At 38.1% G+C, this 20,705-nt stretch overlaps 1 protein-coding gene, 1 long non-coding RNA gene and 1 other non-coding gene across 3 annotated transcripts; 2 read left to right on the forward strand and 1 right to left on the reverse strand.

Annotated features, from left to right (window-relative positions):
- The first annotated feature begins 2,884 nt into the window (after positions 1 to 2,884).
- Positions 2,885 to 6,218, forward strand: LOC147950210 (uncharacterized). The gene is made up of 3 exons (XR_015596270.1): positions 2,885 to 2,959; positions 4,496 to 4,592; positions 5,236 to 6,218. It is a non-coding gene; the product is annotated as an uncharacterized LOC147950210 (long non-coding RNA).
- Positions 6,219 to 7,707: 1,489 nt separating this feature from the next.
- On the reverse strand, positions 7,708 to 8,797 carry LOC104710218 (uncharacterized). Its single transcript, XM_087512492.1, has 2 exons — positions 8,736 to 8,797; positions 7,708 to 8,635 (listed from the first exon to the last, which is right to left on the reverse strand). Exons 1-2 carry the CDS (start codon positions 8,795 to 8,797, stop codon positions 7,708 to 7,710), a joined length of 990 nt encoding a protein of 329 aa, XP_087368618.1.
- Positions 8,798 to 16,782: 7,985 nt separating this feature from the next.
- LOC147950211 (small nucleolar RNA R71) lies at positions 16,783 to 16,889 on the forward strand. The gene has a single exon (XR_015565745.1). It is a non-coding gene; the product is annotated as a small nucleolar RNA R71 (small nucleolar RNA).
- The last annotated feature ends 3,816 nt before the right edge of the window (positions 16,890 to 20,705 follow it).

Consider the following 20,705-nt stretch of genomic DNA (forward strand, 5'->3'; position numbering starts at 1 on the left):
GCCTTTAAAGGTAGTGGTGTTTTGGGTGTAGATTGGGTTTTATCGATTTGAGGATGAATTTGTCATTTTGGTAAATAGCCCGTGTCTTGTAGTTGTGTTTTTCCTTCTTTGTCGTATGTCGGTTCTTGGATGGAATGGTGTGTATCAATAGTTCGGTCTAAAAGATAGTAATAGGCTTGTAGATCTTATTTTGATGGGCGTTCTTCGTTTTGAAGCATTCATTGTGTCGATACAGAGAACTTTATTTTTTTTTGGCATCTTTGGGAAGCTTTTGTCTTGCCTTCGAATCGGTGGTGGATAGTTTGGTGTTCTCCTGGTTAGTTCTTTGACCGTGTGTGTTAATTGGTTCTCCCATGTGTATATATCATTTTCTAATTAAGTAATTGACTATTTTAAGAAGGTTGTTGTAATTTTAGTTTCATTAGGACCATTTCAGTATTTGGCTGGATTTACTCTGAGTGCTGATTTGCTCTTTTGAGATTTTTTGTTTTGTTTTGTTTGTGGATTTCTGTTTGCGTATGTATCGATTCTAATATACTACTGGGTCTGCTGTTTTTTGCTACTTTTCGGGAGCCTTGGCTTTGGTTGGATTTCATTTACAAATCTTTTTTGAGCGTCTCTTTTGTGGTTTTGCTAGTGTCGGCATCCCTTACCTTTTTAAAAATTTTTGGTCATAGATGTCTCAACAGGTGCGAAATTAGGTTTATTTTGTTTTCGTTTCGTTTCCTTCAATTTTTCTTTTTATTTCCTTGATTCCCTTGTTTTGATGCGCTATTGTTTTTAATAAACTGTTTCCTTTTTTGTTGTATTTTCAATTGTTTGAGATTGGACACATCGACATAACATTTGAATAAAAGAACTTGTAAAGAACTCTTACATTGGAAATATAGGTCATTATGATAGGATGATAACATTCATAAACCATATTGTCCATCGTTTAGCTAAAAGAAGAAGACAAATTTGACCATTTGTTGGTAGTAGTAGCAATGAGGGCATCTATTTTCCATGTCAGCGAGGCTACAGATGATGGTTGGTTGAACTTCTCTCAATGTAGTGAAGTAGCATTGTAGTTTTTGCACATTGATTTTGTGTAAGGACTTCTTGTTATTTTTCCAGCATTGATCACCTTTTGCTTTGTTTTCTTTCCAGCCTAGTTTATCCAGCCACAATTGGCCTTCATCAGTTTCACCCCTACACAACTTGACAATCCCATAAAGGTAAATACCATTTGTATAATTATCTTCTGCTGCTTTTTTCAATTGTTCCAACCCTTATTCTATGTTGTTGTTGTTAAAATACTCTTGGATTCCTTTGATGTAGTGTGCCTCCATATTTCTATTTGCAATGCATTTTTCCATTAGATCTTGGTACTTGCTTATTGCTGCTAGTGGATGCATTGCTAGTGGTCTTAGGTTGATATTCTTGTAAACTCGATGATCTTGAACTGCCTTTGCAAGGTTTGGTGATGCTAGCATAGTATGCCTGACCATTTTTTGTGAAATCCGAGCAACTCTTGAGATGATATCTCCAAGCACATCATGTGGAAGTTCGTCAAGTGAGTAGGGTGTGTTTTGTCACATTTTTGCAGAAGTTGGAGAGTAAATTGTGCTACTATTTTTTCTTCCGTCTTTTATAGAGTCGATGTTTGTTGCAGTTACGTTTGTGTGTGTTTAATATATTAATGTCGACTTGTGACTATTTGGTTTAATTGGGACCTTTGATATTGACGTCGTTATGAGTTCTGATGGTTACCTTCTTAATCATTAATTTAAGACTTCATTGATGTGTAATTTGGTTTAGTGGAGTTTGATTTTAGTTTTTGAACCTTTTATATTTTCTAACGTTTTTTAATTACGGACATTTACAACTTTTTTAAGGAAATTACTATGGAATATATGTCCTACAGAGAATACAATTTGTTATTTATATTTTTAACAAATAAGAATTGTGGTTGGATTATTTTTCAAGATTGGTATAAACATTTTTTGACCTCATTTGAATTTTTAGTGTATTATTTGTTTCCCTCTGTTGTCCTTTTTCGTGTAATTTGTGTGTCTGACCCCTCTTATTCTTTATACTTTTTTTTTCTGTTTATTTGTTTAATGTGTGTTCTGGGTTTTTTAAGTTTTTTTTGCCTTAATTTGTTGTCCAAATATTTCTCTTTTTAAGTAGGGGTAATTAATTACGGACTTGAACTTTTGGATTATATTATTTTCCGTTAAAAGGACTTTATTTTAGATATATTTGCTGTTTAAATTAAACTTTATTTCTTTATTTTATTTTTTAAAAATTATTTGAAAGGATGTTTTTCCCCTGTTAGATTGTCTATTGTGTAATTACTAATGATAAAGGTTTTTTTTGAAGAGAATAAGACAATGTACTTGTAACGAAGGCGTATATTGTTTATTTTAAATTCTTTTCTTATAGATCTGTTGTCCTACATATTGGACGATTTGTCGTTGCATATAGCCAAGTGATAATACATTGATGGTGGTAGATATGGTTACATTTGAGTGTGTTGATTTCATCAACCCCTCTAAATGATTCCAAACAAATTACGCAGTCTTTATCCTCCTTTGCTTTGCTTGGTGGTCTTTTTGATGTTTGTAGATTGGCAATGACCATCTCTGTGTTGATGATGTTGTTTTGCTGGAAGCTGTAATCTGTAACTGTGAAGTTTATAAGAAAATTCCTAGTGCTTGGAATATTAGTCCTTCTGACTGCGTTGAAAAGTTGCAGAAACCATCCTGTCCTTATTCTTGCCTCGTTCATTGGTATATCATGGGATGTTAGATGGTATAGAACATTACCTCTGAAGCTTGCCAATGTAGATTCCTGCCCATCACTTGGGTAAGGTATCTGGATCTCGATTTGCTGTTTTCTCGACTGTGGCCTTCTGATTGTCAGGAATATTGCATTCACGCTCTGTAAGGAAGTGGGTAGAGTTTCATATGAGAAGGTATACTCTCGATTTTGATTGTTGGCCATTTTTACTCTGTGTTTGTAATTCTTACTTTTGAATATTAGTATAGGTATAAACTATACCCAGGCTATATATATAGATAGGGGCTGCTTGTTTTCAAGAGTCCTCCATAATTTTTTTTTATGATTGTGTAAAGTTTAAACCACATTGTTTTGCACTCGTTGTCGTTTCATATTTGTGTAATGGTGCAGCGGGGTATTAATTTTTTTTCTTTTATTGTTTTTGCATCTTTGTAACTGATCCGTTTAAGTGGTGTAATTTCCATATATAATTTTTTAAGAACTTTCAGAAATATTGTTCATTAATTAGTGTTTATTTATTTTTATATGGTTCAATCCGAGTCTAAATATTTTAAATTGGACATGCTATGTATTTTTCTAATCCTTGCGTTTAGTTAGTAGGCCGTGGGCCTAAATGTTCCTCGTCTTTTAGGGCCATTTGACTCGATTTTTTAAAAAAGTTTTCAAATTTTAAGTTTAGCTCCTTCTAGGTTGATGTAATTTCATTCCCGACTCGTCACTTTTGAAGTTTGTAAAAATAAACACTATTTTAAAAATCTTTTTATTTTGTTAATACGTTTTTCCCTTATTTTAATAACGAAAATTTTAATTTCAATGGAGGGCAGGTTTAAAAAGACGGGAAGTTTCATCAAATCCTTTAATTTTTAAGGACTAAACTCGTTTTCTCTGTGGATATTTTTTCCCATTTGGTACACCTATTTCGGAATTTTCAGTGTAGTTCCAGTGAACAAATTTGTTAATGTTAAGTCTGGAATTTTTTGGGAGAAGCTGAGATGTCCTTAGTTTCTCGAGACCTTTTTCATTTTCACTTTTACTTGGAGTTATGTATTTTTTGCCATGGGCGTGCATTTTTATGAAGAATATATAGCTCAGCTTTGTGCATATTTTAATTTAGCCTTCTCATTATTAAACATAATTTTTAAACAACGCTTTGAAAAGTAAAAGGAAATCACTTAAAATTGTCGTCACATATCGTTCACATCTTTTTTAATGGTGGTTCACAAACTTGTTCATTTGTTTGTAGTAGTAGCACTTCTTGCATATTGTATCCATAACATTAAGCTTGCATATCTTATTTAGTTTGTTGTCTCTAATTGATTGAAAGTAGCATGGTTTCTTAATGATATGGTTGCCTTGGAGAGATAGATTGACATTGTTCCAACAACGATCAGATCTTGTAGCTGATTTTTTCCACTCTAGCTTATCCAGATATTGTTTACCTTTCTCCATTTCTCCCCTGCATAACATGAGAATCCCATATAGATAAATGCCTTTTTCATACAAACCTTCAGCAGATGCTTGGAGATGATGGAGGCCGATGTTTGTGTTGTTGTGGTAGAAACACACCTTTATGCCTTCAATATAATGTGCTATAGCATTACCAGTTTGTAGACATCTCTCCATGACTGCTTCATAGTTGTTTAAGGTTGATAATGGATTCATGGCCACTGGGTTTAGGTTGAGATTTTTAGCAACTCTTTCATCTTGGCAGGCTATTGCTAGTTCATGAGAAACTTGCATGCGATGAAGAACATCTTCACGGCCACCTTTTGCAACTTTGGATATGATATCTCCAAGAATATCTTGTGGTAAGCTTTCTAAGACTGATAAATTTCCTTTTCGTGACATTTTTCTCTTCTTTTTTTTTTTTGTGGTGGGAATATGTCTTTTGGTTGTGTCCAGTGTACTTGTTTTATAGTTATGGTCTCTTTGTCGTTTCATATTTTAATTGATGAATTTACTTCTGTTAATTGCATTTACGGTGATATTGGCCATTAGTCAGCGTCATGTTAGTGGGGGGGGGGGGGGGGGGGGGGTGGGAAGTCAAATCTTAATTGTTGTTTTAGAGTTTGTTGATAAGTTTGATCGGCTTTTTGTTTTTTCAAGTTTGGTTATCTTGTACTCTTTTAAATCCCGATTCATGTTGGTGGTGGGACTTTAGTTCAATTTTTGAGAATAAGTCTTCTTTATTCATTTCGTCAAACCTTTTCGAGTAAAGAAAACGGTGGCTAATTATAGATGTCGTTTGGTTTGTTTTTAACTACAATTCAGAACACCATAAAACAAAACTAAAGGATCAAACGATGGAATAAGCCACAATTTTTAGTATTCGCGATTGAGTGTTGTGAGCTGTCTTAAGTGTGCAAATTTGCCAATCTAAGTTGGTCACAATTTGTGTTGAAAATCGTCATTGTGTATGAGACTCTTATTGGAAATTGCTTTCTTCATAAGGTGAAAGGATGCTTGCTGTCATTAGGAGACACAAAAAATCCTTGGGATGAGGACTTTTTCACCAACATGGGTACCAGTAAGTATTTCTCTCTCTATTATCCTTTGTTCGAGTCTGGTGACAATGAGCTGCGTTCCATTGCGTAACCCTTTTTTTAGGTTTAGATTTCACAGGAGCATTATTTGTACACCGACTTTCAACAGGATTTGATGGTTTGGTAGGCCTAGAAACTCCAAGGAGTTTAAATATTTGACCGTGTATAAGTTGTTCCAATCTCCAGCTAGTGCGAGATCTGTTGATGTTCATATATTTTACCTTGTTTTCCCTTAGTTTATTCACAACTTTTGCATCTTTTGCTATCCATTTAGGCCATTATTGTGTAGCTTTAGGACTAATCATGCATTAGAGTATAGTTGCATTGCATTTGCATCTTTTCATGTATAAACAGGTGATTTTGGAGCTTAAGGAGCATGAAAGCAATGCTGAGGAGAAGTGAAGCAATCATGAGGAGAAAACAAGAGAGTTAAGGCTGAAGAATCAAGGTCCAGAGTCCAACTCGACCGCACACTCGACCAGTCACTCGACCGTGTGCTGAGAAGGACTCGACCGAGTGGAGAATGCACGAGAGAAGCCAGCTCGACCAGCCACTCGACCGAGCACTGGTTGAGTTGACCGAGCCGTTGACTGCTTTGACTTTTTGTATTTTTAGGGCTTCCACCTCATCTCCTATATAAGGCCCTTGCACCTGCAGCCACAAAGAGTCCAGATTTTTAGAGAGTCTAAAACCTAGTTTTTACCTTTTTTAGATTTATTCCTTTTGCACTTTCTTTTATTTTTAGATTTTGTACTTGTTTAAGAAAGAAAGACTAGATTCTTGTATTTTGTTGGTTTCATAACTTTCAAGATATTAAGATTTCGAGTTTCATTTCTTCATCAATATTGTAGATCTCTGTTTCATCTTTCTAATAATGCAAGTTTCAATATTTTCTGGGTTTTTGACTTATTTCACCATGTGTTCTTGTGAGTAGTTTGCTTAGGACCTTGAGGATGGGTTAGGCTGGGTTGATCTTGTGGTTTATTTGATTTGGTCAAGCTTGATTGTTGTAGATCTCTTCTAGGCTAGATGTTCTTAATGCTGATCCTATATCTGAGAAGGTAGGGTTTGATTTCAAGCATCTTAGCATCACACCAATGTTTAAGGAGCTTAGATAAGGCTTGATCTAGAGCTTACCATTAGGCTTTCTAAGAGATTAGAGGTCTTGTTTGGTTTGAGATGTATTGCTTAATGCCTGCTTGTGTAGATTCTTTACTTTGTGAGAACAAGTCTAGAAATGCATAGGTTTGATTGTTTCTTGCCATGAGAGTGGATTAAATATGTCTTAGAATAGTATGTCTAGAGATTAGCTCAAAGTTTGCTTGAGATTTGTTGACCAAGTTAGATAACCACAATGATTAGTTCAGCCCATGAATCCCTCCTCAAGGCCTTCTTTGTTTATTAATATTTTAGTCTAAATATCATTGCTTGCTTGTTGTTTGATTCGTTTTTGCATTGCTCTGTTTTTATTGTGTTGCTCTGTTTTCACGTTTAGTCTAGCTCGACCCTTTACTCGACCTACACTCGGTCGAGTGCTGCTCGAATTCGTCCCCAGAACTTGTGTTTATGATTTGTGATTGTCCTGTTTAATTCCTGTTTTATTTCTGTTGCATTCATTTAGCTTTCTGTTCATTATTTGTCTTGCATTAGTTCTTTATCAACATAGTTTCTATTTCTGTTCTTGCTATTATAATCATTCTGTTTCATTTGCATTTAGTTCTTAGTTCTTGTAGTTTGCTTTCTGCACTTTGCATTTTCATTACAGGATTGTTAGTGACAAACAACCTTTACATCTGGCTTGACTTAGACTCATATGCACATCTTGATTGTTCACAAACACTCAGATTGGATTGACACCTCTTATACTACAATTGCATAAGGGGAATTGAAACACCCTGACATCCATTCATTCATAAGTCATCATTCCATACATCATTCATTCACCACCCACAAAAGAGTCAGATTCATCTGTCTGGAGTGAATCAGAGCTTAAATACTCTTTACTCTCCCCTGGCACCATTGATAGCTGGTAGTCATTAATTTCACGCACAGTCTGATTCTGTGGAGTAAGGATCGCCCTCTTGGTCAAGTACTTTCATTCCTTGATGGATTGAGCGAACGCTGGATAAGCAGCACTTGTTATCGCTTGAAGATGGTTTCCTCCATTTGGCAGCATTAACCCTGCGTCTATAGCTATTCTGCACCCTACAACATGTTCTTCAGTTGTTGTTCTTGTTGACACTGAATTACCATCATTCACTTTTAAAATCCAAGCAGCAAAAGCTGCATCTGACTGTTGTAGCCTCATGTTTATTGACAACTTGAATATTTGACAGGCACTCCACAGATGAGATCGATTTAAGGAGGCATGTACTATCTCCTAGCGACTTCCTTGGGGAATAACATGTAATATTTGCCTGAAATCTCCTCTTAGTAAAACTGTTTTTCCTCCAAACGGCTTGGTCAGTGCAGTCTCATCGTCTAAGGCCATCAGTTCTATGATTGTTCGATTCACTGCTTCAAACGCATGTCTATGTGCCATGGATGCTTCATCCCATATTACTAAGTCGGCCTTTGATATTAACATAGCTAGCATTGTACCAGCCTTTATTTCACATGTTGACCCTTCATTGATGTTTATTGGAATCTTGAATCGTGAATGAGCTGTTCTTTCGCCATGTAGGAGGAGAGCTGCTATTCCAGCGGATGCAACATGGATTACTATTTTTCTGATTGAACGTAGCTTAGCTATGATGGTTTGATAGAGGAATGTTTTTCCTGTACCCCCTGGCCCTAGAAGAAAGAACAGTTTCCCTGACTTATTTTCGACGGATTTCAAGGCTGCATTATATACTTGTTTTTGTTCTTCATTCAGTGATGGAAATAATCTGGAATGGTCATCCCTCTCTTTGTTGACGTCGAATTGCAGGTCTTCTGCAAGACAATTATGGCTGATTCTTTTCAAAATAGCTTTGTCAGGCAGTGGCATGTCATGGAAATTTGTTAGCGACTTGTCATTTTCCACTAATAGATCCTCGATTTCAATTAAAGCATATTGCTCAAGTTCTACATCGGTTAGGTCCAAATCTGTGAAATCAAAGATCTTCCTTCGGTTATGATGCACATCTTCTGCTAGGTATCTCCAGTTTTTGTTCCAAAGTTCTCGAGGGTTACCTACTTCACAGTAGAGGAGCAGTGTGACAAAAAGATATTGTATTTGGTATGCTGTTGCCCATTGTGACGCCTCCTTAATTACATCATGCCACTCTTTGTCATCATCTAATAGTCCTCTAATGTAGCATGCTTTTCTATATGTTGTATATAATACTCCACCGACTGTCTTAATATCATCGAAACATTTTGCACCTTTGACTATATTCAATAAGATTCTGAAATAAAAAAAATTACCTGCTGATGGGTGGATATGCACTATTCTCCCAATAGCAAAACCTTGTTTCCTCCTTGTCCATGTCTTTTTGGTGTTCCAGACATAATATTTTGGGAATTCCACATATATAAGGTCGTGGGCCTTTTTCTGTGATGTATATCTGAAACCTATTCTTTTTTGTGTTTTGTGATGATTGATGATGGAGATGGATGCAAGGTGTTTCAATTACCCTTATGTAGTTGTAGCATAAAGGATGTGACACCAAAATGAGTGTGATGCAAGCAATTAAGATGTGAATACTTATCTAAGTCAAGCATGATGATTGTGAAATATAGAATATAAAAGCTACTAAGATAAACTGATGCAAGACAGGAAATGAAATAGGTGAATGCAGAACAAAACAAGAACTCTGGACGAGCTAGCGCAGGCACTCGATCGAGGCACAATCGAGTGGATGGTCGAGTTGGTAAGCGGATGCAAGGAACAGAGCAAATAATGAAACAGAGCAACAGTAAACAAACTACAATACTTGAACTAGGAAATCAATAAACAAAGAAAGGTCCTGAGGATGGATTCATGGGCTGGGCTTAAACTATGGTATTCTAGATTGACCAACAAACCTCAATCAATGAGCTAATCTCTAGACAATGATCTTACAAAACATGTTAATCCATTCTCATAGCAATAACACTCAAGCTCAAATACTTCTTAGACCCAGCTCTCACTGGCTATTACATATAAGAGCAGACATTAAAACCCAGATCATTATGGTCAAAAATCAAACAAAGCATCTAATCTCTTAGCATGCTCAATGATAATTTCTAGCCTTAGCCTTATCCAGCAACTTAAACATTGGTATGATGTTAAGAAGCCTGAGATCTATCCTCACCCTCTCAGTATAAGGATAGCATAGAGCTTATCTAAGCCAGAAGAGATATGAAACAAACAAGCTTGATCAACCTAAACAACCATAGCTTTTACCCATCCTAATCCATCCTCAAGATCCTAAGTCACTACTCACAATCACAAAAATGATGAACAAATTCATAAACCCAGAAATCAATGAAACTTGCATTATTAAATAGATGAGTAAGAGATCTACAATATTGAAGAAGGAATCAAACTCAAATACTCAATGCTTAGAAAGTTACAGGACCAACAAATATCATAGATTTCTTAGTTTTCTCAAAGGTGGCTAGAGAATCTAAGGAGAAAAAGTGCAAAAGTAAAATAATTCCCAAAGGGGTAAATACCAGGTCTAGAATATTGTACTCTAAAAAGTCTCTCTCTCTTTTTTGGTGGCTGCAAGGTACAAGGCTTATATAGCAAAAGGAAGGGAAGCCCTAATAATGCTAAAAGACAAAATAGGAGGGCGGCTCGGTCAACTCGACCATGTGCTCGGTCGAGTGCTGGTCGAGTGGCCATCTTCTTCTGCTTCTTCCATCCGGTCGAGTCTTTCTCCGCACACGGTCGAGTGTCTGGTCGAGTGGACTTCCGGACCTTGATTCTTCAGCTCTAAATCCCTTGTTTCCTTCACTTGACAGCTTCAATCATCTTCAGCATTCCATCCATGCTCCTTAGGATCCAAAATCACCTATTCATGAAAGAAACTATGCAAATGCAATGCAAAACCTACTCTAATGCATAAACAGTTCTAAGGCTATACATTAATGGACAAATGTGATGGAAAATCATGCAAAAGATGTGAATATGCTAAGGGAAAACAGGGTAAAATATATGAACATCAACACCCCCAAACTTAGTCTTTGCTTGCCCTCAAGCAAATGAAAGACATAAGAAGGTAGGTGAGGTTTGAAAGTGGGATCTCATCTCCTAAAGCTTGCTAACAAACCAGCTAGAATCAATGTCCAAGTTACTTGTACTATGATGCAAGTTGAATGAGCTGTAATTAAAGATTTTAGACAAGCCTTTCACAACCTTTACTGATTTGAGTCTTAGATATCCACATGCATTCAACTCAACTATTTCCTTTAACATTCATTAAGCAAGAACATGAATCAATCTTATGCATTGCTTTAAACTCATTTGGCTTGGTGGTAAAGGTTTAGAGACAATGATGGTCTCTGTTTAGAGTGGGGTTTATCAATATCAAGGTTCTCTCATAAAACATGGATTGAGCTTTAGAAGAATGCTAAAGGTAAGAACACTTAGACACATACAAGAACAAAACCTTGTCTACCCAAAAGTAACCAAAGATTTTGATCCTATCATTCTAATCCCAAATGATCCTATTTCTACCCTTATCTTCATCTCTTCTCAAATACCCTTTTCACGTTTCTTTTTAAGCCTTAGGAGAGGTTTCTTATTTGAATCAACTAGTGGAATGGGGATTTCTTTCTTACTGTTATGGTTCACTCTTCTTCTTAAACCTTAAGACATAAAAGCTTTTTGCTTGACTCTTCTTTTCTTTCTTTTCTTTTCTTTGATTAGAACCATCTTTAACAGTCTCATTCTTCCCATTCTTTCACTAGAGTTTACATTTTCTTAAACACATTCCCCTCCTAAAGAGTATTACCTTTTCTTTCTCTTTTCTTTTCTTTTTCAATGCAACCAAGTCCCAAACCCAACAATTAAACCACCTAGTCCTATCTAGTTTGAAAGTTGCAAACTAGAACTACACAAGGCAATATTCTTGTTAGCTCAAACCTAACACTTTCTACCAAGCTCAATCCCAAAAAGGCCTTACACACTCAAGAATAAACATGGCTTGAAAGAAGGGTATGTTAAGGGTGGGGGGGAACTGATTTTAATGGTGCAATCAGCTACTTGGATCAACAAGAGTGGTAAAAAGGAGAAAGATGATCCAAATATGTATATGGTATCCATGAGTTTAAAGCAATGCATAAATTGATAATTACAAATTAATATTAGGTTCTTATAAATATGAAATGACATCATATCACAAAATGCTTCAATTTAAACCAACTGCAATGCAGGAATTCAAGGGTTGGTTCAATCTTATGCTTCTAGCTACTCAACTAGCATCAAAGTATTATTAACTTGGGCATTGATCCTAGTTTAGTGAATTTAAACAAGCTAACAAGGCATGATTCATCATAGATCCCCAATGCAAATATGAAACAGTCTTACATGAAACAAGCTAAACAAGATGCCAATATGCAATGCAAACTACATGAACACTCTGTTTTTGTAAAGATTTTTGCAAAAAATTTCAAATTTTTAGGGTTTTTCTATGCCATAGATGAAATGCAAATACTAACATGATTATGCCAAAAATTTGAAATAAGAAAACAGAACACAATGTCAAATGCTATCTCAAACCCTTGTGTAATAAAAATTTGTAAGAGGATTCAAGATTGAAATAAGAAAACTAAACATGAGATGAAATGGTATTTACAATGAAATGGTGATGTTGGTACCTTATTGGTTGTGGAAGAAAGTGTCTACATCCTCATTCATGCTGTCAAAGGTGTAGTGGGAGCTTGGATTTGGATTTGGAGGTGGAGAAGGAGGCAACTCGACTATAGCCATCGATTGGTACTCGGTCGAGTGTTCAGTCAAGTGGGGTGATCGAGTTGGCATGCGAGTTGATTGTTGTGGCAGAAATTGGCTCCTTTGCTGCTGGTAGAATTGCTGCAAGAGGGCTGGATCCATGAAGTATTGGGGAGGGATGGGAGGGTAATCTTGGTCATAGGGATATCCTGGATATCCTGCTGGAGTTGGGAAACCATAAAGAGGCTTTGGCAAATACTCGGTCGAGTGAACTGGAGGTGCTCGGTCGAGTGGGTGCTCGAGTGAGCCGGTCCAGTGCCTCGGAAACTGTTGTTCTGGGCGACTTGAACCTCTCCTCCTCTGAATTGGCTCATGCATCGAAGCTCTTGTTGGTTCCACTGCTAGTTCAGCTCTAGATAATGCTCTTGTTGAGCTACTCCTCCTCAAAGGGTTAGATGGTGTTAGTGAAGAGTTTCCACTCTTCAATTCAGCAATCTCCTTCTTCAAACCCTTAATAGACTTAGTCATCTTTCCCACCTTCTTCTTCAGCTTCTCATAGTTCTTTCCATGCCACTTGTTCCAATTTTGTAGGAGTGTCAACCTCTTGCTAGTTTCTCTCACTCCTCTACTATCTCTTGGGCTTGGCTCATAATCCTCAAAGTAGAATTGCTCTTCCCCATCAGCCATTTCTACATCTCCAGCTTCATCTACCATCACTTGGGCTGTCCCATCAAACAAGAACTCAGAAGATGGCCAAAAATCAATGTTCACCCCTTCACTTATGGTGGTAAGCTCCTTGTTGGGTAGAACAAGTTGAGTCTTCCCTAGTGTTGGAAGTTCAAAGTTGAAGAGGTGCTTGCCATTGTGCATCTCCTTGGCTAGAATGGAAGTAGAAGTGAGGTAGTTGGTGTCAATCCATTTTGGCTTAGCTTACTCTCCTCTAAGTGGTACCTTTGCAGCCACTAGCATTGGAGTGATGATGCCTCCAATGGTTAGAACTCCAGTTGACCCTCTCTTGTGCAACTTGCTCACCCAGCTTCTATAATAGATCATTTGGTCAAGAAGGAGCATGGCAAGATCAGTCTCCACACTACTCCCAAGGATGATGGTGCCATTTCTTGCTTGGAGGATGAGTAGATGTTGTTGTCTCCAATGGTTTCCCAAACAGAGAAAAGCTCTTCCCTTGGTATAGCCATACTCCTTTCACTACCAACTTCAAAGCCAAAGACATTGGCTATCTTCTTGAATGAAAGCTCATATCTCTTCCCCTTGATGGTGAAGTCACAACAACCAGCTCTCATTTCCTTGTCCATCCTTGGGTAGAACTTAGAAGTGAAACTTGACGGTGGATAAGAACTCACAGCTTTCTTCTTTATATCCCTCCATGCACAAATTCATGAACTTGCTTAGTTGCACTTGTCAAAAAGAAACTCCACATCTTCAGCAATTCCTAGCTTCTCCATGGTCTCCTTGTGTGGATATCTTGTTCCTTGGAAGCTCATTCTCATGAAAGCTTCATAGAGCTGCCTTGGGGTTAGATCACCAAGTTCTTGTTCTTTCTCTTGCTCTTCTTCTTCTTCTTCACTCTCACTCTCAACCTCCTCTTCTTGTTGTTCTTCAGCTGGCCTCTTTCCTTTTGCTTTGTTCCTCCTTATGTGTTCTTGAAGATTGAACTGCATCTCTTCCTCACTTTCAGTTTGCTCAGGATCCTCCTCAACTGGATGATGTTTTCTTTTCGGCATGCCACTCGACCGCCTACTCGAGCCAGCACCCGATCGATTGGTTGCTCGAGTGGGTGGTCGAGTACTTCCACCAGCTTGCCTTCTTGATGCAAGTTGTGCATCACTTCGTTCCAATGAGCGATCAGCGGCTTGTTGAGATCATCTTGTAGACCTTGAAGACATTTTTGAAAGAAAGAACTGAAAGGAATAGACTCAAAACTCAAAGTTAATAGGTTAGTAACCCAAAAACCAAAAGAACAAAGCTTGAGCAAAGAGATGAACTTCAGAGAGATTTTAAGCTAGATTTTGATAGTTTTAAACAAATGAGAGAGTATGAGAAGAATAGGATCGAGTTTAGCTGCTTATAAAGAAGCTAAGGGGATAAAGAGACAAGGGTGGAGCGTCCATACCATCCAAATTTGAATTGGGAATCTTTGACTCTCTTTTTCTACAACTCGACCCCACGTGGTCGAGTACTTGACCAAAATTTGAATTTTGAACTGCTTTCTCCCTCCACTCGATCGTGCAAGAGAAGTGAGAATCGAGTGGGGTTGGGCTTGCATACTACTCGATCGAGTACCTCTGGTGGACCGGTCGAGTGGGCTTGCGAGTCTACTTGCACAAGTCCAATTCATTCCAAAACCATCTACACTCTCATAAAATGGCCTGCCCAACACAAACATAAAAGAAAAGAAATCAAAACTACAAGGAAAATAAAGCATATTTACAATGATACCTTAGGGACTTCCTCCCTAGTGAGCTTGTTTAAAGTCACTAAGCTTGACTTTGATTGCCTTTTCAGGCTTGGTTTAGACACCAAGGAGGTGATGAGATCCTCCCTGGTACCACTTGATCAATGTGAAGCTGTTCCTTGATCACTTCACCCTTAACACATGAACCTTGTTTCTTCTTAATCTTGAGCCTTGGTCTTGTTTTCTTCAAAGACCTCTTGTTGAGTTGCACTTGGAGGTCTTTCACCAAATCAGTCAACTCCTGAACTGAACCCTTGAGCTTTTCAACTGATTCCTCTTGAGAAGAGAGCTTAACCCTGGGAGTTTCCACTTCACTTGAGATCTCATGACCCCCCTTGTCATTAAGAACAAAATGCTGATACCTAGAGGGCAAGTTGGTTGGGTTGTTGATATCAAATTTCATGATCACATCCTTAGCTATGTTCAAGGTTACCAATCCCTCCTTGACATCTATTACAGCTCCATCAGTGGCTAGGAAAGGTCTTCCCAAGATAATAGGATCTCCCAGCTCCTTATCCATATCTATTACCACAAAATCTGTAGGAATCCTAGCTTTGCCAAACTTGACTGGAAAATTTTCCAATTTTCCAACTACATCTCTATTGGATCCATCAGCTAGACTTATATAGAGGTTGCTAGTCTTGAGTTCAGTTTGCCCAAGTTTCTGTGCTATTGAGTAAGGCATCACACTGATAGATGCTCCCAAATCACACTGATAGATGCTCCCAAATCACACAAGCACTTATTGTAGTGTAGATAGCTGAAGGAGCAAGGCAGATTGAATGGACCAGGATCTTCAAGTTTAGTTGGGATAATGACTCCCTCAATCTCATCAAGATCCTTTTCATCTTGCTTTTGAGCTCTCTTCCATGATATCTCAAGTAGCATGCCTTGGTAAAGAGGATATGGGTCATACTATTGCAGAGTTGGTCCTCTCTCTTCTTCCTTGAATGCTATGACAACTTCTTCCTTTAAAGCCATTACTTATTTTTTTTTCTCAATGACTTCCTTTTGTTTCAAAGCCAATTCTTCTTTTTTCTCAATAATTTCCCTGAGTTCCTTCAGCTTTTGTGCTTTAAAACGCCCTGGAAACGGTAGAGGTGGTTTGTAAGCTGGAGGAATGTACTTAGCAGGCTTAACAGTTTCAGAGGCAGCAACTCGACTGGTTACTCGATCAGCCACTCGATCGAGTGTGTGTTCGAGTGCTTTGCCGGATTCATTTTGCTGTGAGAAATCCTTGCTCTGAGCTTCAATAAGTGACAAATCCTCCCCAGCTTGACCTTCACTGTCCTCAGTGACAGCTTCCTCATGCAAATGTATGGCCTTAGCAGTAAACTCTCTTGGGTTTTGAATAGCTTTGCCAGGAAGTTAATTTGGTTTTGGTGCTGAAGTAGAGGCAATGTTGCTCTCCATGTACTTCACTTTAGAGTTCAGGCTTTCAAACTATGTTAAGATCATTGTACTGAGAAGTTATCCTTTGGTTCATCTCAGCAAACTTCTTTGCATCCTCAATCTGCCCATTAGCTTGCCCAAGCAGCAATTGCTGCATTATTGCTCTCAAATCTGGTTCTTGGCCTTGGTTAGTCTGAAACCCTGGAGGAGGACACATTGGGGTCTGAAAACCATTATGTTGCTGCTTGGGGGCATAGTTGTTCTGCTGTTGGGGCTGTTGAGGAGGATATACTTGGTCTTGTGGGTTTGCCACATTGGTACTCCTATAAGAGAGATTGTTGTTCTTGAACTGGCTGTAAGGTTTGTAGCCACCTTGGTTCTGCATATAACACAACTCAGCCAACTCATTCTCTCCAGCTTGAATTGTTGTGTCTTCTTCAGCAAGGAAGTGAATATTCTTCTTTTGACTAAGAAGAATCCTGTCCAGCTTCTCATTGACAACCTTCAAGTCCTTCTTATACTTCTCATCTTGATCAGTGGGGACAACCCTTACTGTTCTATCATAGTCCTCATTGTAGTTTCCATCAGATTGTGCTAGATTCTCCACTAGCTCCCATCCTTCTTCTACATTCTTATTGAGGAAGTTTCCATTGGAAGTTGTTTCCAATAGCATCCTTATCTTAGGTAGAACTCCTCTATATAAGGTATTGTGTAGAGATTCATTGCTAAAGCCATGATGTGGACATTGAGTTTGGAAGCCTTTGAATCTCTCCCATGCCTCACAAAAGCTTTCATTATTCTTCTTTGCAAAACCAAAAATCTCATTCCTCAACCTTGCAGTCCTTGCATCAGAGAAGAACTTAGCTAAGAAGGCCTTTTTGCATGCATCCCAAGTGGTGATAGCTCCTGTTGGGAAGGTCTTGTCCCACAAGTGTGCATTATCTCCAAGGGAAAAAGGGATCAGTCTTAACTTGAAGCCATCTTCACTTACACCATTGATCTTGGTGAGGCTACAAATTCTGTCAAACTCATCAAGATGGTCCAAAGGATCTTCCATAGGCAAACCGTGGAACTTATTTGCTTGAATCATAGAGATCAACCAACTTTTGATCTCATAGTTATTATTAGCAACTGTTGGAGGTACAATACCAACTCTTTGGTTGTGTGTGTTTGGTGCATCTCCTGCACCAATGTTCCTTGGTCTGAGATCTTGATTGTTTTGTTGCTCTATCAGCAACTGATTTTCTTGTTCTTGTTGGATTCTTTTTCTCTGCTGTCTTAGGTCTCGTGGTAGTCGATTGATGTGATCAAGGTACCTCTGAAGATTCTGATTTCCCTTAGATCTGGTTTGCATCAACTGACTCGACTAGGTACTCGAACTGACACTCGGTCGAGCACTGGCTCGAGTGAAGGTCGAACTGACTGAGACGGGACGACTAATTGTATCCGGGTTGTGACTCGATTAGGTACTCGAACAGCAGACGGTCGAGTGGTAGCTCGAGTTGTGTGTCGAGTTTGTACCTGAGACTCAAAACAACCAAGCAGATGAAGAATTCGAATAAGTAATGTTCACAGGAACAATAAAACTTAATCTTAGACTTGTATAGATCCTAATTGTCACAAACAAACACTCAAATGGGCAACAACGCCAAATTGAAACCTATTCTTTTTTGTGTTGTGTGATGATTGATGATGGAGGTGGATGCAAGGTATTTCAATTACCCTTATGTAGTTGTAGCATAAAGGATGTCAAACCAAAATGAGTGTGATGCAAGCAATCAGGATGTGAATACTTATCTAAGTCAAGCCAAATATAAAGGATGCTTGTCACTAACAGCCTAATGATAATTGTGAAATGTAGAATATAAAAGCTACTAAGATAAACTGATGCAAGACAGAAAATGAAATAGGTGAATGCAGAACAAAACAAGAACTCTGGACGAGCTCGAGCAGGCACTCGATCGAGGCACAATTGAGTGGATGGTCGAGTTGGTAAGAGGATGCAAGCAACAGAGAAAATAATGAAACAGAGCAACAGTAAACAAACTACAATACTTGAACTAGGAAATCAATAAACAAAGAAAGGTCCTGAGGATGGATTCATGAGCTGGGCTTAAACTATGGTATTCTAGATTGACCAACAAACCTCAATCAATGAGCTAATCTCTAGACAATGATCTTCCAAAACATGTTAATCCATTCTCATGACAATAACACTCAAGCTCAAATACTTCTTAGACCCAGCTCTCACTGGCTATTACATATAAGAGCAGGCATTAAAACTTAGATCATTATGGTCAAAAATCAAACAAAGCATCTAATCTCTTAGCATGCTCAATGATAATCTCTAGCCTTAGCCTCATCCAACAACTTAAACATTGGTATGATGTTAAGAAGCCTGAGATCTATCCTCACCCTCTTAGTATAAGGATAACATAGCGCTTATCTAACCCAGAAGAGATATGCAACAAACAAACTTGATCAACCTAAACAACCATAGCTTTTACCCATCCTAATCCATCCTCAAGATCCTAAGCCACTACTCACAATCACAGAACATGATGAACAAAGTCATAAACCCAGAAATCAATGAAACTTGCATTATTAAATAGATGAGTAAGAGATCTACAATATTGAAGAAGGAATCAAACTCAAATACTCAATACTTAGAATGTTACAGAACCAACAAATATCATAGATTTCTTAGTTTTCTCAAAGGTGGCTAGAGAATCTAAGGAGAAGAAAGTGCAAAAGTAAAATAATTCCCAAAAGGGTAAATACTAGGTCTAGAATATTGTACTCTAAAAAGTCTCTCTCTCTTTTTTGGTGGCTGCAGGGTACAAGGCTTATATAGCAAAAGGAAGGGAAACCCTAAAAATGCTAAAAGACAAAATAGGAGGGCGGCTCGGTCAACTCGACCACGTGCTCGGTCGAGTGCTGGTCGAGTGGCCATCTTCTTCTGCTTCTTCCATTCGGTCGAGTCTTTCTCCGCACACGGTCGAGTGAAACCTGTCTTTTTGTGGGTGTGGTGATGAATGATGTATGGAATGATGACTTATGAATGAATGGATGGCAGGGTGTTTCAATTCCCCTTATGCAATTGTAGTATAAGAGGTGTCAATCCAATCTGAGTGTTTGTGATCAATCAAGATGTGCATATGAGTCTAAGTCAAGCCAGATGTAAAGGTTGTTTGTCACTAACAATCCTATGATGAAATGTAAAATGCAGAAAGTAAAACTACAAGAACTAGGAGCTAAATGCAAATGGAACAGAATGATTATGACAATTATGAAGCTAAAACAGAAATATAAACTATGATAATGCAAGTATTGAACTAATGCAAGGTAACTAATGAAAAGGATACTAAATGAATGCAACAGAAATGCAACTAGAGTGAAACAGGACAAACACAAATCATAAACACAATTACTGGGTTGGAACTCGAGCAAGCACTCGATCGAGTGCTGATCGAGTGCAGGGTCGAGCTGGACAAATACGCAAAACAGAGCAACACAAGAAAAACAGAGCAATACCAAAAAGAATCAAACAACGATCAAACAACATGATTTAAGTTAAGAAATCAAAGGAAGGTCTTAAGGAGGGATTCATGGGCTGGACCATGATTGAGGTCATCTAACTTGGTCAACAAATCTCAAACAACTTGAGCTAATCTCTAGACATATATTTCTAAGACATGTTTAATCCACTCTCATGGCAAGAAACAATCAAACTCATGCATCTCTAGACTTGTTCTCACAAAGTAAAGAATCTACACAAGCAGGCATTAAGCAATATGTCAAAAATCAAACAAGACTTCTAATCTCTTAGCAAGCCTAATGATAGTCTCCAGATCTAGCCTTATCTATGCTCCTTAGACATTGGTGTGATGCTAAGAGGCTTGAAATCAGATCCTACCCTCTCAGATATATAGCATTAAGAACATCTAGCCCAGAAGAGATCTACAACAATCAAGCTTGACCAAATCAAACAAACCTCAAACACAACCCAGCCTAACCCATCCTCAAGATCCTAAGCAACTACTCACAAGAACACATGATGAACAACAAAGTCATAAACCCAGAAAATACTGAAACTTGCATCATTAGAAAGATAAAATCAAAGATATACAATATTGAAGAAAGAACCAAACTCAAATTCTCAATATTAAGAAAGTTATGAAACCAACAATATTGAAGAATTTAGTATTTTTCTCCTTTAAAAGAAGTACAAGATCTAAGAAAATAAAAGTGCAAAAGGAATAATTCTAAAAAAAGGTAAAAACTAAGTTTTTGACTCTCTAAAAAGCTGGACTCTTTTGGTGGCTGCAGGTACAAGCCCTTATATAGAAAAATTAGTGGAAGCCCTAAAAACGCTAAAAGACAAAATAGCCAGGCGGCTCGACCAACTCGACCTGGTGCTCGGTCGAGTGACCGGTCGAGTTGGCTCCTCTTGTGCTCCTCCCACTTGGTCGAGTCCCTCTCAGCACACGGTCGAGTGTCTGGTCGAGTGGGCAGTCGAGTTGGACTCCGGACCTTGGTTCTTCAGCCTTAGCTCTCTTGCTTTCTCCTCATGATTGCTTCACTTCTCCTCAGCATTGCTTCCATGCTCCTTAAGCTCCAAAATCACCTGTTTATGCATGAAAAGATGCAA

This window comes from Camelina sativa, chromosome 1, assembly GCF_030686135.1.
Source record: "Camelina sativa cultivar CO46 ecotype springtype chromosome 1, ASM3068613v1".
NCBI lineage: Eukaryota > Viridiplantae > Streptophyta > Magnoliopsida > Brassicales > Brassicaceae > Camelina > Camelina sativa.

Excerpts from the sequence above, each read along its gene's own strand:
- LOC104710218 (XM_087512492.1), bottom strand. The coding sequence starts at position 8,797 with ATGGACAAGGAGGAAACAAGGTTTTGCTATTGGGAGAATAGTGCATAT. Across the intron at positions 8,636-8,735 it reads GCATATCCACCCATCAGCAG|AAAAGCATGCTACATTAGAG; the intron begins GTAATTTTTTTT and ends TACAACATATAG.